Source organism: Nyctereutes procyonoides, unplaced genomic scaffold, assembly GCF_905146905.1.
Source record: "Nyctereutes procyonoides isolate TBG_1078 unplaced genomic scaffold, NYPRO_anot_genome, whole genome shotgun sequence".
NCBI lineage: Eukaryota > Metazoa > Chordata > Mammalia > Carnivora > Canidae > Nyctereutes > Nyctereutes procyonoides.
Window position 1 is genome coordinate 21,142,060 of NW_026575046.1, and position 20,402 is coordinate 21,162,461.

The 20,402-nt window shown below is 38.7% G+C and overlaps 1 protein-coding gene and 1 pseudogene across 2 annotated transcripts in view; one reads left to right on the forward strand and one right to left on the reverse strand.

Moving 5' to 3' along the window:
* Window positions 1-19,307, forward strand: part of GHR (growth hormone receptor) — a 273,652-nt gene extending 254,345 nt beyond the window's left edge. For both annotated transcript variants that reach the window (XM_055325045.1, XM_055325044.1), the window contains exons 7-10: window positions 8,140-8,305; window positions 11,322-11,412; window positions 15,703-15,772; window positions 16,300-19,307. In XM_055325045.1, coding sequence (XP_055181020.1) covers window positions 8,140-8,305; window positions 11,322-11,412; window positions 15,703-15,772; window positions 16,300-17,271 — 1,299 coding nt within the window. In that variant the 3' untranslated portion in view covers window positions 17,272-19,307. The remainder of the gene's footprint in view (window positions 1-8,139; window positions 8,306-11,321; window positions 11,413-15,702; window positions 15,773-16,299) is intronic.
* LOC129509487 (mitochondrial nicotinamide adenine dinucleotide transporter SLC25A51-like) lies at window positions 6,799-7,667 on the reverse strand (annotated as a pseudogene).
* Window positions 19,308-20,402: the final 1,095 nt, after the last annotated feature.

Sequence of the window (20,402 nt, forward strand, 5' to 3'; positions counted from 1 at the left end):
GAAAACTATCTCCCCAGTCCTTCTCAGTGTCCAGTTTAATGTTTGACAAAATCATACACTCTAGCTACTTAAGCTATCTTTGGGGCTGTGGCTAGACATGAGAAGAGTTATGATCAAGATCAACAATGAACTATGGCTAAACATTCTCCCGTGATTTTAGTTGCTACTACTTACAGGATCCTCATTAATGTAAGTTCTTCAGTGACTCCAGGAAGGAAACAGAGGAAGAGGGTTTGTCCCCTAGAGCTTTCAGAAGGTGATTTTGTTACGTATCTCAGGGAGGAAGAATCCAGCTTAGAGGTTTTGATGTAGGCAAGCAGCATGGTAGTCGTTGACCTCTGAACTGCTCACCTCCTTGACATATATATGGGAACTCAGCACCTAGATAAATTCCACATGGCACACAACAAGAAGAAAAACAGGATTATCTTGCTGTTCTAAATATAACTAATTCTAAATCAGTCTAACCACAGAGTCATAGCCCTGGCCAAGTAGTTTCTGGAGTCATCAGAAGTAGTCATCAGGTCTTACCCCGTGGCTTTGCAGATTCACTCCCAGAATTTTGAGACAGCAGGCCTTGTCCATTCAGTGATCGGCTGAAAAGGAAGCCAATTTTGTCATTAAAGTTAAGTTTGGAGCAGCTGTGAGCAGTTAAATACTGGGCTTTGAGGTGCTGTTTTCAGAATCATTTTATTTATTTATTTACGAGAGACACAGAGCGAGAGGCAGAGACATAGGCAAAGGGAGAAGCAGATTCCCTCTGGGAAGCATGATGCGGGACTTGATCCCAGGACCCCAGGATCATGACCTGAGCCAAAGGCAAACATTCAACCACTTAACTACCCAGGTGCCCCTCAGAATCATTTTAATTTAGATATCTGTTCCATTAACTTGGTGCAAAAAAGCCCGGTCGGTTGTTGAGTCAAATAAAACTTTCTAAATTCAAGTTTCAGTGAAACATTTATTCAGCAACTGATATTGAAATAAGTGCTGTGCAGAAGGCACTGTGCTGGGTACTCCAGGGCAGAAGTTCTCAGAGTGTGAAAGTCCCTGAGACCCTTTCAGGGAGTTCACAAGATCAAGATTGTCTTCACACAAGTACTAAAAGGTTATCTCCTTGGGACACCTGGGTGGCTCAGCAGTTGAGTGTCTGCCTTTGGCTCAGGGCATGATCCCGGGGTTCCGGGATCAAGTCCCATATCAGGCTCCCTGCATGGAGCCTGCTTCTCCCTCTGCCTATGTCTCTGCCTCTCACTCTGTGTCTCTCATGAATAAATAAATAAAATCTTTTTTTTTTAAAAAAAAAAAAGGTTATTTCCTTTTTTCACCATGCTGAGATTTGTATCCATGGTTCAAAAGCTATGGTGGGAACACTGCTGTCACCTGAACACAATCAAGGCGGTCATTCTAAACAACACTGACAGTCACTGTGCTTGCCACCACCATGCACTTACAGTAAAGGGGAGAAAGCCAGCTTTACATTAGAGTGGTCTTGAGGAAGCTGCACATTTTATTAATTTTATTAAATCTCAACCTTGATGACATAGCTTTTGAATATTTGTGAACACATGTCAAGTATACATAATGGACTTCTGATGCATACTGAGCTATGGATGATTGTCTTAATAAAGCACCCAAATGGCTGAGTTGCCAGCTGAACCAGCTGCTTTTTGCATGAAACACCATATTTACTTGAAAGAACAACTGATAAACTAATAGATGGTTATTCATAGTGAAGTTGGCAAATACTGGGCAAACATTTCTTGAAAAAGAATGAAGTGTGCTTATTAGTTTAAGAAAAACGATGACAGTGGTTGTTACCAATGAAATTTGAGCTTTCAAAGGAAAATTAAAATTTTGGAAAACTTGGATATGCAGAAGTGAGCTTGATAGCTTTCCCAGTCTTTGATGACTTTCCATGTGAGATCCATGATGATATTAGCTAAAGTGGATTTTTGTATTGTATAATAAAATGTGTGAACATTTAGAAAATTTGCACAACTCAATGAACCAATATTTTCCAAATGACTAATACTTGATGTAATTAAAATAATGGGTGGGGAGGTGATCCATTCAAAGTACCAGATAGAAAGGTGGATTTGGGGATGCCTGTGTGGCTTAGTGGTTGGGCACCTCCCTTCGGCTCAGGTTGTGATCCTGGGATCCAGGATCGAGTCCTGTATCAGGCTCCCTGCGAGGAGCCCGCTTCTCCCTCTGCCTGTGTCTCTGCCTCTCTCTCTCAGTCTGTGTCTCTCATGAATAAATAAATAAATCTTTTTTTAAAAGGTGGATTTTAATGTAGCAGGATAGGAAAGATTCATTGACACAGTTTCAGATTCCACATTGCAACTATCCTTAAGTAACTACCATGTTTGCCATCCTAGTTCAATTGGTAGTCCTATCTGACTGGGTTAATACAGCATTCCCCCAAGCAGGTCTTATGCTTCTGGTGTTTGATGCATATGATCTATTCTTCACACTGGAGCCAGAATGATGATTCTAAAATACACTCCTCACTTAAAATTCTTTGAATAGATACTCAAAAATATGCACATACTTAAATCCACCTTCTACCTGTATGATTCTGTGAGTCTTGACAGACCCATAGACCTTTGTAGCTAACATCACAATCAGGATACAGAACAACTTATCATAACCTTCAAAAAAATTTCCTCATACTGTCCCTTTGTAGTCAAATCCTCCCCAAACCTGAACCCTTGGCACCCACCGGTATGCTCATCTCTGTAGTTTTGCCCTTTCCAAGAAGTCATTGGAATGGAATGATATAATAACCTTTTTGACTCTAGCTTCTTTCACTCCTCACAATGCATACAAGATTCATTCATATTGCTGAGTGTAACATTCCTTTTTATTGCCGAGAGTATTTCATTGTACTGTAAAACTGGTCATGCTCACTTTCTCTGTTTCACATAGTGGTTGTGAGTATTAAAAAAAAATACTCCATTTGGTAAAAGCTAGTGGAAAAATAGAAAGCACCGTATTAATGTCAACACATGAGGGCACTTAGCACAGTCTTTCCACCTTGACCTCATTTTTGCATTCCACACTTGGACATATCCACAGGGAAGCCTCAGTGGCATCTCAAAAAAGCAACATGTTCAAACCTCCTCCTGCCTCCCTACTCTCCCTCTCTCAGTAAATGACAACATATCCATACAGTTGTTCAAATTTAATCCAGAATATTGTCCTGACATCAATCAGAAACTTGCTCTTATACCTTATATCCAAATAATCACCAATTCCTTTTTTTAAAAAATATTTATTTATTTATTTATGATAGAGAGAGCGAGAGAGAGAGGCAGAGACACAGGAGGAGGGAGAAGCAGGCTCCATGCCGGGAGCCTGACATGGGACTCGATCCCGGGACTCCAGGATCGCGCCCTGGGCCAAAGGCAGGCGCCAAACCGCTGAGCCACCCAGGGATCCCCTAATCACCAATTCCTATTGATTCATGCTCTGAATTATATCATGAACTAGATATTTTTTAAGAGTGTAAAGGAGTCCTGAAACAAAAAGTTTGAGAGTCTAGGAAAAGCAAAGATGTGAATTCATTAGCATACATGGATTTACCTTCATTAGCATCCATAGATTTACTGATCATAGTTTAAGCCCTGAAAGTCCAGTGATAGAGCTGTATTTCAGCTGACACACAGATACGACACTCGCACTCTGAGCCAGGTCCATGGGAGCATGGGACCATTCCAGGTTGCATCCCAGCTTGACTCTGCTGCACTTACTGCATCTCTGCTAAGTCTCATATCCATGTGAATCCAAAAGGGTCAGTTAACTTTTACTTCACCCACCTTCTATAAGTGAAGTTACATCGTCATGGCATTTCTTACAAGCGTCTCAGAGTTGTCATGAATACCAAGGGCTTATCTGTAAGAACTGACCTCTGCTGAGAAAATTCACAATCTAATTGATTATGACCACAAGTGCCATAAGCTTAAGAACAAGTGAGGTTCATAAATGGGGCAGCAGGAAGCTAGTATTTGTGGCTTGTATTGGGGATTCAGGTTACCACTGACAATGTGGAATTTTCTTTTACTGTTCCTTTAAACAAAACAAAACAAAACAAAACACGCCTGGGTGGCTTAGTGGTTGAGTGTCTGCCTTCAGCTCAGGTCGTGATCCCAGGGTCCTGGGATTGAGTCCTGCATCAGGCTTCCCATAGGGAGCCTGCTTCCCCCTCTGCCTCTCTCTCTGCCTCTCTCTGTGTGTCTCTCATGAATAAATAAATAAAATCTTTTTTAAAAGTACATTTTTAATATAAAAGTAATACTAATGATGATATAATTGTTTATAACTATTTACCTGCTAAATCAGGTTAAGGATGTATTGGGGGTTTTTTGTTTTTTTTTTAATTTTTATTTATTTATGATAGTCAGAGAGAGAGAGAGAGAGAGAGAGAGAGGCAGAGACACAGGCAGAGGGAGAAGCAGGCTCCATGCACCGGGAGCCCAATGTGGGATTCGATCCCGGGTCTCCAGGATCGCGCCCTGGGCCAAAGGCAGGCGCCAAACCACTGTGCCACCCAGGGATCCCCAAGGATGTATTGTTTTTTAAAGAAGGAATGGAAAAAAATAAAAATAAAAAATAATGAAGGAATGGGTGCTATAGAATTATCCATATTGGCTGGGCCATCTCCTGAGCACCCACTGTATACTTGGTACTATGCTGGGCTTTGGAAATGCAAAGATAATGAAGGAATTGTTTGCTCCAGGGAATCTGCGGTATAATATAGAAATTTGAGCAATGTAATATAAGTATAAAAAGTAATATAAGATGTGACTGTCAGGATGGAGTAGGAAAAAGCACCAAGAATGACTTCTTAGAATATAAACATACTGGGGTGCCTCGGTGGCTCAGTCGGTTAAGCATTTGCCTTTGGCTCTGGTCATAATCCTGGGGTTCTGGGATCGAGCCCCATGTCCCCTGCTCAGTGGGGAGTCTGCTTCTTCCTCTCCCTCTGCCCCTCTCCCATTTGTGCACTGTCTGAAATAAATAAATAAAATATTTTTAAAAAAAAGAATATAAGCAATACTTGCACTGGGATTGGCTGAGAATAGACATTCCCTCAAAGGCAGGTGGCAGGGTTCCGTGCAGGTGGTAGGAGCCATGTAAATGAAACCGAGTTTGGTGTGACTGCTTTGGAGGGAAGATAAAGAGGAAGCCATAGACTAAATCACTGAGGGCCTCTGTTTGGTCTTGTTATTAGTGAAATCTGTAATGAAATAATATTGGTTATAATAACAGAGAAATTTGGGCCTCAAAACTGGACACATATGTTTCAAAAAATATTTAGGGGAACCAATAAGTTTAAAATTCAGAATCTTGCCTTTTAAAAAGTATTTTAGGCATGCAAATATATCACGTATTAAGAAGTTTCAGGGGTGCCTGGGTGGCACAGTCAGTTAAGCGGTGACTCGGTTTTGGCTCAGGTCATGAGATCCAAACACTCTGTGGTTAGCACAGAGTCTGCTTAGGTTTCTCTCACTCCGTCTCCCTCTGCCCCTCCCTCCCGACCTTGCCCGTGCATGCCCCCTTGTGCTCTCTCTCTAAAATAAATAAACCTTTTAAAAAGAAGAAGAAGAAGCTTCAATGAAAGATACAAACTAAACATCCCATATACATGTGGGAAAAAATAGGGACCTTGTGACTACAAGCTAACTGAGGTGAATGGAAATTTATTTTAGAAGCTGCAGGCCCAGCCTCTAACTTAAATTATGAGAATCTTTTTAATGTGAAAAGTCTATGCTGTTGAAAATACAAGTTTTCCTAGTTTTCTATAAATGGTAGCAAGGTGTTCTATCTGAAAACATCCAGCTAGACCACCTTGAAAAATCCATATTGAATACCTGCTTTGAGTGTTTGACTTGAAGGAAAGCACTATCATTAGTGGGGTCTACCTCTTTGATAGCTTTATGTTTTAAGGGTCCAACAGTCTTACTACCCTTTCCCTGGCAAGTAAAAGAAGATCCTGACCTTAAGGGTTGTGGGACCTTGGTTTTTTATCACCAAGGACTCAAGTGACATTTCTTTATAAATTTTTAATAGCAAAAAAAAAATTAATAGCAAACCATTTGAGGTACCTTTAAACTTTCTAGAATAAGCAGAATAAATATGCAATTGCTACTAATAGAATAATTTAGACAACTATGGTTTTTCTAGGACCCTTTCCAATTCTGTGATCTTATGAAGGACTACCCAGAATTTCCAAATAATAGATTGTGTGTGTGTGTGTGTGTGTGTGTGTGTGCTTGACTATAATTTGTTTTGGTGTGGAAATATGGATTTTTTTTTCTGTTCTTATGCCTTCCTACAAAACTGTAATATCCAAAGGGTAAGCAACATGTCTGTAATTTTCTTTATAGTCCCACCATTCTCCCACTATAATTCTATTATGCTTTGTTTGTATAGAATATCTGACAGCCCAGTACAGATAAAGCTACAGTTATTTAAACAAATCTATTTTATGTTTGGGTTTGTACCAAAACAACTTTGAGGACTGTGATCTATGTAACAAAATGTTTCTTTAGAAAGTAATTTGCCTCCATCTTCCTTTAAGTAGCAAACTCCGCTAGTGCACTATTATTGTTTTTTTCCTATTAGAACCTTTTGTTCTGATTATGTTGGTGCTTCAAGAAACAGCTTAGCCCATACTTCATTGTACCCTGAACTTATGACACCAAGTTGTATTTGGCCAATTAGGAACAAGACCAAGCTGCATTCTTCTTAGGTCTATTCAGTTAATAAATGGCACTTAACTGATGGTTGTCATATAATCTCTAACAAAAACTCATAAGTTGCATTGATTATTCCCCAAGAGGTGAGACACCAATGTAATTCAGGTGAGCCCCTCTGAAAAGATTCATCAGCTTCCTGTCCCATTCTAGCCAGATTTTCTGGAAAACCATGGGAAAAGACTGAAATTCTCCACCAATCTGGGACTGCAAGTGAGTTGTCACAACACTCACTGGGAAAAACAAGATTCCCAACACGGCACCCAACAGACCTCCACAGATAAAATCTGTGACCAAATGAGTGCTGTGAGTTGTTGTGGTAGGCAGATATTCCTTAATGAGACCTAGAAGGCCAAAGTAAAGGACATTCCTGAATCCATTACGGAAAAGAACAGGTACCAAGCTTCTATAATACTAATTCCATGGCATTTGAGTGCCTTGAAAGCCTGGTAAGTGCTTGTAAATTTGTCATGATGCTTGTGATCTTGAAGCAATGCCTGAACTCTTTCCAATGGAGTGAAAATTGCTTCTGTTGTCCCTACAATCACGGTTGTCACACTGTGGGTTGCAAATCAGAGGTACTAATGCTTTCAGAGAAGGCAAGATAAATCCTCATATGGACCAGACGTAAGTGCCAGCATAGCTGTCTTCTGCATCAGTGGGGGAAGGATTCCGCAGTACAGTTTTCAAAAACCATCCCTCCCCAACTGAAGCCCTGCATCCCAGGTTTTGATTCCATACAGCTTTCCGAGTGGGAAAAGTGATTGCTACGTTGCTGAAAGCTGCACAGTGACCACACAAATAATGCGTTATTTCACCAGCATATGTAGTATGAGGTGATAGATCTTGTTGGGAAGATATTAGAAAGGGTAGCCTCTTGTCATGAGCTTCTGAATCCACCATGTTGCTTAAGAGCTTTTTTCTTCATGAAGGATATTTTTAACTTGTAACACTATCTGGGCCTGATGTTGGGGGGGGGGTAGTTTTTTGATAAATTTCTCCGTTTCTCCCATTGTTACTGGTCTGTTAGGTTCTTTCTTCTAGGAAGAAGAAAACTTTGATACTGGATTTCCTGAAATATCTAGGCTCCATGACAGTCTTGCCATAAAAAGAAAAATTAAATAGCCAATGACAGCCACCTCCCTGCTAAATCATGCCATTGCAATGGGCACCCAGCTCTGTGCCTGGTTGTGAGTAGCGGCCAGTGGCCACACAGGCACTGACCTTGTCCAACCGCCCCCCCCCAGTGCAATGGAAAATAAGATTCACTTTTCAAAAGTTCATTTTGAATACAAATACAGAAGCACCTTAATAGAGTTTATCTCATTGAGTTGTTGTCTTACTAACCAATAAGTTTTCTATTTTGTCTTGAAAGATGGACCCTGTATTGTCAACATCAGTTCCAGTTTACTCGTTGAGAGTGGATAAAGAATATGAAGTGCGTGTGAGATCTAGACAACGAAACTCTGAAAAATATGGCGAGTTCAGTGAGGTGCTCTATGTAACACTTCCTCAAATGAGTCCATTTGCATGTGAAGAAGGTAAAAGATTTAAAATGGCAGCCAACATGGATTTTGTCAATAGAGTAATACATTGCCTACATTGTCAGAGTGTTGGTCAGACCATGATCCATTAGCATCAAAAGTCAGGGTGAGAGACCTCAAGTTCACTCTTTTTAACAGATCTTATTCATTACAAAAGCAGAAGGAGAACTTCGTGTATGATGATTTAATTCAGGAAATGTCTGGAGATAGATGTAAGCTAGAGAGGGGAGGATGCACTAAGATATTAATGGGATATCTCTGGATAACAGACTTTCAGATGGTTCTTTTGTTTATATGTTTCTATATTTCTAAAGATATCTATAATGAGTTTGTTTTGCATTTATAATCAGAAAAAATGCTTTTTAAATGCATAGTGAAGAAATACTGGATCCATATGGATAGATGGATATATGACATCTAAGAGAAAGCCTAATATTGTGTCAGCATACGTAGTCGATGGCAGCTACTTATTGGTTTCAGAAAGGTTAGGCACGGCTTTTACCTGGAGATAAGCCTGAAAAGTAGTACGCTAGTTATGTGCCAGAATGACATGGAACATTTGAAGATCCTATTTAAGAAAAATACAAAGATAATTCAAGTTGAAAGAAATGAGATCTATGAATTGAGAATTAAAAATTTAGAACTTTTGATACAGAAATAAAGAAATCTGCTTAACAATGAACAGTAAGCACTTGACGGAATGAGCACTGGGTGTTATTCTGTATGTTGGTAAATTGAACACCAATAAAAAATAATTTATAAAAAAAAAAACAATGAACAGTAAGTATATAAAGTTGTCACTCCCATGTGGGAATTAGCTGTATTACATCTATAGTGAAGCATAGAAGGTTTACAGGGCTATGTATGAGGAGCTGAGGCCTGCTGATGAAACAGTCACAAGCTATAGAGAAATTAAATTTCTCTTTCTGCATGGATGCTACAGGTAAAACCCATGATACTAAAGAGCACTTAAATGAAAATGCCTGTAGCATCATTTTTTTCCTAAGTTCTAGTTAACAGGCTTGTTCTTTTAAACAATATTTGACATAATGAAATTCTGGTTTAAAAAGCACATTTGCCACACACTCTTTAAGCTTTTTATGATGTCATTTAATTCAGTTAGGCATAGATCTTTTAATTGGTTTTTCCTTCCATGTTTAAAAAAAAAATAAGTTCTAGCTTTGTTGTATTCCTGAGTATGTTACTGAAAGTTACAGATGCCACAAGATACAGAATGCCATTCTCTGCTCCACTAATTCTCTATATTATCCATAATATTTGCCTTGGGGATTTTGATAAAAATAAAATAAAAATAACAAAGGAATATTTCAGCATAAAAAAATCCTACTTTTAATGAAACAACAATAAAGTGAATTCCACTGGTCTTTTCGTGTACAGCAGATAACCCTGATGAAGAGGTGGAGAAAAGGGAACCCCCCTCCTGCACTGTTGGTGGGAAGATAAATTAGAGCAGGCACCTGGGAAAACAGTATAGAGTCTTGAGAATGGAGTATTAAAAATGGAGTATTAAAAATAGAAATACCATACAATCCAGTAACTCTACTACTGGGTATTTCCCCAATGAAAACACTAATTTTAAAAAGTATATATACCCCCGGCCTCATTGCAATAGCCAAGACAGAGAAGCAGCCTAAATGTCCATCACTAGGCAAATGGATAAAGAAGTTGTGATACATATATACAACGGAATATAGTAAGAATGAAATCTCGCTATTCCCAACAACATAGATGAAGCTATAGGGTATTATGCTAAGTGAAATAAGCCGGACAAAGAAAGACAAACACCCTGTGATTTCACTGATATGTGTAATCTAAAAAACCAAATCAAATGAACAACAACAAACCAAAAACAGAAACAGACTCATAAATAGAGAAAACAAACTGGTGGTTGCCAGAGGGGAGGGGAGGACATGTGGGGGAGGATGGATGGAATAGATGAAGGGAATTAAGTGATCCAGACTTCCAGTCATAAAATAAATAAGTCACAGGGATGAAAAGTACAACATAGGGAATGTAGCCAATACTACTGTGATAGCGTTGTAGGGTGACAGAGAGTGACTACAGCTATCACGGTGAGCCCTGAATAATGTGTCAGATTGTTGAATCGCTATGTTGTACACTCGTAACTAATAGAACATTGTATGTCAACTATGTTTCAATTAAAAAGTGGGTAATACTGGGAACCTACTGCAGGCAGCTGGTAGGCACTTGGTCTTAAGAAATGAAGTTTTATGAACAAATCCCCCCAATTCTGCCATCAAGTAGAAGTTGGGGCTCCCAGTAGTGAACTTCTGTCAAAGGGTATTTTGTAAACTGTAAAATTGATGTCTGCATGTTTAAGAAGTTTTTCATGAGTCAAAAATAGAAACTCTGCTGCCCTCTTTTTGATGGATCCTCAGTCTGGAGGATAAAAAAATATATATTACCATATGAAATTTAAAAAAAGGTGAGAGAGGGAGGAGGAAGGGAGGAGGAAGGGGGGAGGAGGAGAGGGAGGAGGAGAGAGGAGAGGAGAGGAGAGGAGAGGAGAGGAGAGGAGAGGAGAGGAGAGGAGAGGAGAGGAGAGGGGAAGGGAGGGAGGGAGGGAAGGAAGGAAGGAGGAACTAGGTGGACATTATTTGGGTAAAGTCGTATGTTAACAAACAGCATTTTTTTTCTAGAGCTGAAGCCATTAATGATATACCCTGAACACATCAGATGCTTAAAGCAGTTGTTGTGGATTTTTTTATATAAATATGGATTGCGCCTCAACTGTTTGCTTTTTCTTCACTTCGATGTTTTTTCATATATGAAAGGATTTGAAGAAGTGGACAGAGATGTTCTTGGAATAGAAAATACTCCCACGTCATTACATTCTGTTTTAGTGGTTATCAAGAGAAATCACTGACTTTACTAGATGAATACAAATTAAATATTTTTATGTAAAAAAGTGAAATGTAAACTTCAAGTATTCCCAGTTCTATGAGTGAGATAATACTCTTTTGTGTTTCAGATTTCCAGTTTCCATGGTTCTTAATTATTATCTTTGGAATATTTGGGCTAACGATGATATTATTTTTATTCATATTTTCTAAACAACAAAGGTAGGTGTGAAATAACCTAAGTAGATGTTTTTGCTAGTGTTTAGATTTCCAGATGTGTTTCCATATGTTACTTGATATCTTTTTTGCAAATCACAAGTGAAAATTTTAATTAATGCAGTAAAATGTTATCTCTAGTTATACATTTACAGCTTTGTTGTGCCCATCATAGAGAATTCATGGGTGTCTGGTCTATCTGGGAAGATGTATAGGACATTAAGAGGCTAGTGGCTGCATACCTTGTGATAGGCACCCCTTAACAAAACTGTTATCTCAGAGCTGCCCCTTGATCTCTCCAAAGTCCTAAGCAAACTGGCCCATTCATTCTAGGACAACAAGGTTATCCTACATTTGTAAACACAGCTAAAATTCTTTCTAAGTTTAAAGAAATTCTGTTCTGTATTCTCTTGTTGTCAAAAGACTCAGATTCTTAAAAAAAAAAAAAAAGACTCAGATTCTAGTAATTATTTCTGCAACTGCTGCTTAATCTCATTTGAGTCCCTTAACCTCTCTGGGCTGCATGTTCTCATGGGTAACAAAAGCATGCTAGATTATATGACCCTTAAATTTCTCTTGAGCTATATGAGCTGTCACTCTATTTTTCTTCCTGAAAGAAATTCCACACAGACTACAGGAAATTATAATACAAAATATAGGAAAAGATATTGGTACTGATTGTAAATTTTCTTACATTTAGAGTATTTTTAAGTCCTTAGGATTAAGGGGTTGATCTTGCCCCTTCTCCTAGAACTAGGGTAACTAACCCTCCCAGTTTGCCTGGAACTTTCCTGGTATGAGTACTGAAAGTCCTGTGCCTTGAAAAAGCCCTCAGTTCCAGACAAACCAAGATGGTCAGTCACCCTACCTAGAACGGAAGGCACTTTCTGCAGCTGAGCCAGGAGGCATCTACAAATCAAAACAGGATCTATGTAAATACATTACAAAAGCTTTTTAATTAGAGTTGCATCTTCAGTTCTATAATATAAACCAAACGGACAAAATTCATTCTGCAAAATTTCATTTTGCATCTAACCTTTGAGCAACATTTTTTTTTACAAGCACAAGTATTATAAAGCAAAACAATACAGTTTTCAATTGTTTGGGGAAAAAGTAGTAAATAAATTTATAGAATTTTAAGTAATTTATATATTTAAGTTATGCCAACAACAAAGGAGCCAAATTATTCTGTTGATTTGAATTTATTGATTTATACAGTTGATGGGCAATTTATACATAACTACAGTAGACAGACCCAGTATGTATATAAAGTAATTCACTCTTAACAATAGCTGTCAAAAAAAAAAACAATAGCTGTCAGTTTTTTTTGTTTTTTTAATAGCTGTCAATTTTGAGTCATTGTGAAGACCATGTAAATTTGTTACATTGTTTAATTATATTAATTAACAATATTTCAAAGAAAAATAATTCTCTCAACAAATAGAATTCTAAAGAAAATATAGTAACCATTGTATAAGAGTGTTTTCTGAGAATAATGAAGTTCTTAACTTTGACATTTAGTCAGAATTACCAAATTATAAAATTGTTCTGAAATCTTTATCTCTCAAATTTCCTGTACTAAATTAAGTCCTTTGTAGAAAAGAATTAGTTTTGTTCTTTCATTTACCCATAAAAACCTTGTCATGATCTAAATGTCCATGTTCCAATGAAAGTAAAAAATGGAAGAAAACAGTTGTCAGCAGGTGTGGAACAAACATGAAGTTCTAATAATTAAAATGATTAAAATGATACTCCGAAGAAGGAGGGACTTATGTCAGCTTTCCCCAAAATGTTAGGGCTCTAAAGGGCATCAGGTCCTACATATTGTTTGAAGTGTTGAGTCCATGCCACTTTTCATTTTCCAGATAATTGAGAATCAACTGTAGCAAGATTTATAATGTAATTTGGATTTGAATAAAATGAGAGCAAAGTCCCATAGTTTCAAGCCAGTTCAGCTGCACTTTGTTTTCAGTCATTCCCACCATCCGACTCATCCCAGCCTTCCAGCTATTACTAATCAGGAAACTGGATCAGCATAAAACAGAAGTGGCAAATTGGCCACCCAAAAGCCAAACCCTGCCTGCAGATCCTAATGTTTTGTTACTTGATGTTATGTTGATTTGCTACAAAATGTTGACAGACTAGGGAATTCCCACATAAAAATCCAGATTTCCAGGGCATCTTTAAAAACTGAAAGATCTAGGGAGACTCCTAGAAAAAAAATCAAAAAAAAAAAAAAAAAAAGAATATTCCTGCATGGCAACATATGCTGAAGCAGGGGGCAACTATTCCGTTTGGTAAGGACATGTGTTGTCTGTCACCATTCCCACCCCTCCCTATGACGTCACAGCAGGCCTGCTTCATTCATTTGCATGACCTGCTTGAAGCCTAAAGGCCGCCAGGTGTGTCATCCTGGCATGAAGTCAACCGTAACTCCCAGGTAGCTAACATGCACCCAAATGCATCGTCCTCTGCGAAAAACAGGAGGCACATATAACAAAGTCAAGCATCAGACATTTGGGAATCTTTGCTTCCTGTAACTGCAGTTGTGTTATTTTTTTCTATGTTTTTGACATTTAAAACATTCATTTAGAGATGCAGGACCAAATAACACCGCAGCATGACAGAAGGCAAAGGACCTGGGTTTTGGAGTTGGGTACTTTGGATTTGAGCCCAGCTGTGCCAAGTATTAGTGTATGATTTTAATGCATTCCTTAAATTTCCTAAATCTTTCCACAAATAATGTCATCTGCCTCCCTAGTAGTTGTAAGAATTAAATAAAATGTTTAGTGTATGGTTGACAAACTTGTTTTATAAAGGGCTTCTTAGGCTTCTGGGGCCATGCAGTCTCTGTCACAGCTACTCAACTCTGCCACTGTGGCATGAAAGTAGTCATAACACTGTGCAGACTAATGAATATGACTGTGTTCCAATAAAACTTCATTTATAAAAACAGAGAACAGACCAGATTTGGCTGTCAGGCCATTATTTGTCAGCCCACAGGTTATTGCAAAATATATCTTACTGTGTCTGGTTTATCAGAGGCTTTCAAAAAAAATGGTAGCAGTTATTATTGATAATTTATATTTTTTCTATATCTTCTATTCATCAGTACAAAGTTGTTTTAACACTGGCCCCACTAAGTAAACCTAGTGGAGGCTACTTACAGCAATTTAAAAAATGGAATTCAGCTTATTCCTTGGTTAGGTAAAAAAGCAGATGGAAATATTCAGAGAATGGGTTCCCTATTGAATAGACTGGACTGTCCATTCACATTAGGTTGAATATCAGCTAATCTCCCAAAAGCAGTTTATCATCCCTGCCCAACAGTGGCATCTCTGACTCCTAAAAAACAAATGAGTTGACTGGAATAGCTAATCACCGAGCTTTTTTCCAGAGCTACAATGTTCATTTTAAGACATAAATTCTAGTTGCACTATTAACAAACTAGATAAGTGAGGCATTCAAATGTATTCAAGATGTGTTTAATTGAGCACCTTCTATGTGTCAGGAATTGTTCTAAGTACTAGGGATATGATAAAATGCAAGACAGGTAGAAGAGACATTGAAATGAATTACGGTCAAAAAATAATTTAAATATTTAGAACAGAAAATTTAAGGGCATCATAGAATTGGGTATATAGATCCATACTGATCCATGCTGATCCATACTAAAGATAGTTCAAATTTAGTATTTCCCAGCCGAAATGAACCCGGCAATGACACCTGGTTTATGATATCAATCTTAGATAATTTTATTTAAGTCAGCCATGGTGTAAACTTAGCTCAGTCCATCCTTTTTTGAGGGTGCAAATAATTTGCATGTTCACTGGCTCGCTTTCTTTCTTTCTTTCTTTCTTTCTTTCTTTCTTTCTTTTTCTTTCATTTCTTTTTTCTTTCCTTTCCTCCTCTTCTCTGCCAATTACTGATGAGATGTCCATTAAAATTGCCATCCTTATAGATGGAATGGAAGTTGACTTCAGATGGAATCAAATTTCTCATTCCCAAAAACTAATGCTGATTCTCAATAAAAACATAAGGGGAAAAAAGATTTTAGGAAACCATGTTTTATTTAAATTGACTTCACATGAGGGCTTTTTTTTATTGTTTCTTTTTTTCTATAGTTTTTCCCCATTATTTACTACTTAATATTTTCTTTCTCATATTCTGCATATGTGGAACACCAGAATACTTGGAATAAGTAATAATGCTACCAATATTTTATTTCTATCTTTTGAAATAAGAGAATGTATAACTTTACAGATAAGTCAAACCTAAATTTCATTTGTTTTCAAGGATTAAGATGCTGATTCTTCCCCCAGTTCCAGTTCCAAAGATTAAAGGAATTGATCCAGATCTCCTCAAGGTACTAATAAATTATCTAAGAGATCAGTAACACTAATCAAATGCTTCCTAAAGACCATTTGTCTTATGTTGAAAGCTTTTGCAAGCTATCTGTATCACATTTCACTTTTTAACCCCTCTGGAGAAAAGTGTTTCAAAGTAATATATCTTAAAATTATGAGAATGTTGGGCAGCCCTAGTGGACCAGTGGTTTAGCACCACCTTCAGCCCAGGGTGTGATCCTGGAGACCAGGGATCTAGTCCCACTTCAGGCTCCCTGCGTGGAGCCTGCTTCTCCGTCTGCCTGTGTCTCTGCCTCTCTCTCTCTGTGCCTCTCATGAATAAATAAATAAAATCTTTAAGAAAAAATTATGAGAATGTCTTGTATATTTAAAAGTTCTAAAACATTTTTTTCAGGAAAAGTTCTACACTGTGTTTTTGATTATATGGTTTTGTTACTATTGTTCTTATTGCAACCATAATTTTAGTCTCTGAATGTTGTTTGTGTGAGTTTCTTTTCAGAGATTTCATTTTCTCTCTGTTTCCTAGGAAGGAAAATTAGAAGAGGTGAATACAATCTTAGCCATTCATGAGAACTATAAACCTGAATTCTACAACGATGACTCTTGGGTTGAATTCATTGAGCTGGATATTGATGACCTAGATGAAAAGACCGAAGGATCAGACACAGACAGACTTCTAAGCAATGACCATGAGAAATCACTTAACATCCTTGGGGCAAAGGATGATGACTCTGGACGTACCAGCTGTTACGAACCTGACATTCTGGAGACTGATTTTAATGCCAGTGATGTGTGTGATGGTACTTCAGAGGTTGCTCAGCCACAGAGGTTAAAAGGGGAAGTAGATCTCTTGTGCCTTGACCAGAAGAATCAAAATAACTCACCTTCTACTGATACTACCCCTACCACTCAGCAGCCCAGCATTATCCTGGCGAAGGAAAACAAACCAAGACCACTTCTAATTAGTGGAACTGAGTCAACTCAGCAAGCTGCCCATACTCAGCTAAGCAACCCGAGTTCACTGGCAAACATTGACTTTTATGCCCAGGTAAGCGACATTACTCCAGCGGGGAGTGTAGTCCTTTCCCCAGGCCAAAAGAATAAGGCAGGGATATCTCCATGTGACATGCCTCCAGAAGTGGCCTCACTCTGCCAAGCCAACTTCATCATGGACAATGCCTACTTCTGTGAGGCAGATGCCAAAAAGTGCATCACTGTGGCCCCTCACGTCGAGGCTGAATCACGTGTAGAGCCAAGCTTTAACCAGGAAGACATTTACATCACCACAGAAAGCCTTACCACTACCGCTGGCCAGTCTGGGACAACTGAGAGGGCTGTGAGTTCTGAGATGCCTGTCCCAGACTATACCTCCATTCACATCATCCAGTCTCCACGGGGCCTTGTGCTCAATGCGACTGCCTTGCCCTTGCCTGACAAAGAGTTTCTCTCATCATGTGGCTACGTAAGCACAGACCAACTGAACAAAATCATGCCGTAGCCTTTCTTTGGTTTCCCACGAGCTGCATATTTAATGGTGAAGCGTGGGCTAGGGCGTGAGTGCTTAAACCAAAATAATGTTTAAACCTTTTCGGGGGGGATGGGGGAGTGGATTCTAAATGCCTTTTCCTGAAATGTTGAAACATAATATTAAAAAAAAAAAGAAAATAAGAAGGCCGAATCAGATGGATATTCCTATTGTGAATTGTAAATATTTTAAAGAATTGTCTCAAAGACTGTTTAGTGGCAGTGATTGTCTTGTTAATGTGGGTGTTAATTTTGTGATACTAAGTATTGAATGGCTGTTTTTAATGTATAGTAAATCATGCTTTTTGAAAAAGCGAAAAATCAGGTGGCTTTTGAAGTTCAGGAAAATGAAATGCAAATCAGCACAGGCTAATTTTTTTTTAATGATTGGGAACTAAAATTATAGGTAAGAAGGCAAAAAAGTAGTTTGGATATGTAAAACATTTATTTTGACATAAAATTTATAAAGATATTTTTAATAATTTACACTTCAAGCACGGCTATTTTATATCACACTACACACTGTGTACTGTAGTTCATGCAGACCCATCTAAAGAATGTAGCAACTACAGTCTAAAGCTACTTTTACTGCTTTGGTCAGTACACCTAAAGAAAAACAAACAAGTTAGTTTTTTACCAGGCCCTTTTTGTACCTCCATTCTTAAACAATCCTAAAATGATTGTAGTTACCTGCATTACTGGAACAGGCTCACCTTATTTAAAAAATTTTTTTAAATGTATTCATTGAGAAAACTTTTAAGATGGATGTGCAGGTCAACTCATCATGAACCAAAACAACTCTTTCTTACCCACATTTTGGTTCATTGCAGAGAGCTCCACACAAGGAGAAGTAGGAAGGATAGCCAGTCAGTTTGGCAGGCTGCTTGGGTGCTACTGTGGCAGGTACAGTGAGCTCTTTAGGGCAGGCCGACCCCGAGAGGTAGGCCCCAGAAGCTCTGCAGTAGCATCTCTTCAGATACAACTTGACTTTATTACGTGGTTACCTAAGAAGGGAATAAAGTACAAGAAGCATTTTGTAAGTTGAAGCAGGTCGAAGTGAAGTTAACCAGATCATGGAATAAAAAGTTCAAGAAATAGGTTCTTGATTCACAGCCAATAGCCAGACACATATACCCACTACTCCTGGTAACAAGAAGCAGAAGAAACAAGATTTTTAAATCCCCACAGATAAGTCAAAATTATCCTAAACCCAGAGCAGAAACTTTCTCCCTCACCAGACCCTTTCTTTGGTTTATTTAAAGTAGCAATGAAGAAGTCTCCTCATTTTGTATTTCCCCTCTGAGTGGCTTGGCCTCAAAGCGGGTAGTCAGAAGAACAAGGGGGCCGAAGTAATGTATAAATTATTATCGTTCAATCCCTTGGTAACCTCAGCACCATTCTTAGGAGCGTTGGGATTGGTCCCCAAAAGGTTTGTCAAAGGAGAAGAATCTCATCTCACTGAAGAATGCTTCTCACCTTAAGTATTTTTTTTTTTTTTACATTTAACGAAACTTTAAAGTTCACTGTAACTTAAATAGTATTTGCCATTTAGCTCAGACCTTTTTAGGAAACAGGCTTAATGGTTGGTAATTTTAAAATCCCTCTTTCTTGCAGGAAGGACAGTGAAAAGCTAGAACTGGGTGTTCCAAGTTCAATATGTTACTTTGTAATAGGTGTTTCATAGATTTTCTGCTACCTTGCTGCTATGGTTTTCTCTAAGAGCTACATCATTTAGTTTCATATACAATTTCATCAGTGTAGAACCTAATTCAACTTAAAACTGTGTGCTTGGGAAAACTATCTTACTATTTCACAATAGGCTGACAACAATTTCTATAGCCAAAAATAGCTAAATACCTCAATCGGTCTCAGAATGTCATTTTGGTACTTTGCTGGCCACACAAGCCATTATTCACTAGTATGACTAGTTGTGTCCTGCAGTTTATATTTAACTTTCCTTATGTCTGTGGATTTTTTTCCTTCAAAGTTTAATAAATTTATTTTCTTGGATTCGTAGTAGCATGCTTCTGTTGTCAAACACCCACATGAAAATCACCCTAAGCCAGACTGCATACTCCAGTTCTTCTCACTTGAAGGGGAGCTTAGCACAATTGGCTTAAACACATTGGCAATGGATGTGGAGATTTTTGCGATGTGCTGGCAGCTCCCCACCTCTCCTTTTTGAGGAAATGGGAGCCTAGCTCAAAAATATTATTCTGGCTTGCCTGGACTGTGCCTTTCTCCTCAGGCTGCAACACCCCATGGGCGGAGGCTTTTAGCGCCATGTTTTGGATGTGTCCGAGCTTGCATGACACGGGCAGTGGGGGTGGTGAGGGGGAAAAAGTGGTGCTTGAACATTGTCTTTTAGCCTCATCTCTAGCTGGAGCTGTTGCTTGGGAGGAGGGAAAGCAGCTCCTCCTGTACCAGGCACACTTTAGCAACAGTTGGTCAGACTGGCTACTTGCCATCATGGGAAGCACATAAGTCAGGCCTGTGTGTGGGAGACAGGGCGGGGTGGGGGCGAAGGGGTCCTGAGGGAGCGGTAAAGCCATGAAGCAACAGTTCCTCCCCAGGAAACAGGTTCCAGGCAGGTTACCTAACAAATCAGTCTCTTGTGCAGGCCCTAGGTTCTGAGAAGCGAGAGTCTGTGAGGACACCGAGAAGCCCACAAGAACAAGTATTTATTGCTGCAGCAAGTTGAGTGCAAACTGCCACAACTCTTCATTACACTAGAGGGTTTACATTCAATATGGAAATAAAAATTCTCTACCTGCCGCATCTGCCCTTGGAGCAACTATTACCTGAAAGAACCATGGCTGAAGCCTCAGGGTTTCCTGATTTGGAAATAGGGTTTAGACCATCATCTCTCTTCTGTCACTAAGATATTGGAACACTACACTGCCTTAACATTTACAAAACCAGCAAAAGCTCACCATTTTAAGCACTAAACATTTCTTACAAATGGTTTACAGAAGTCAGCCTTGTGATATTACAGGCTTATCATTCATCTGAGGTGCTTCAAGGTATTAGGAGGGAAGGGGGAGGAGGGCCAGTTTACTTCCCCCTTGGATTAAAAGTGCACAACCCTTACTGATATGTTGAAGG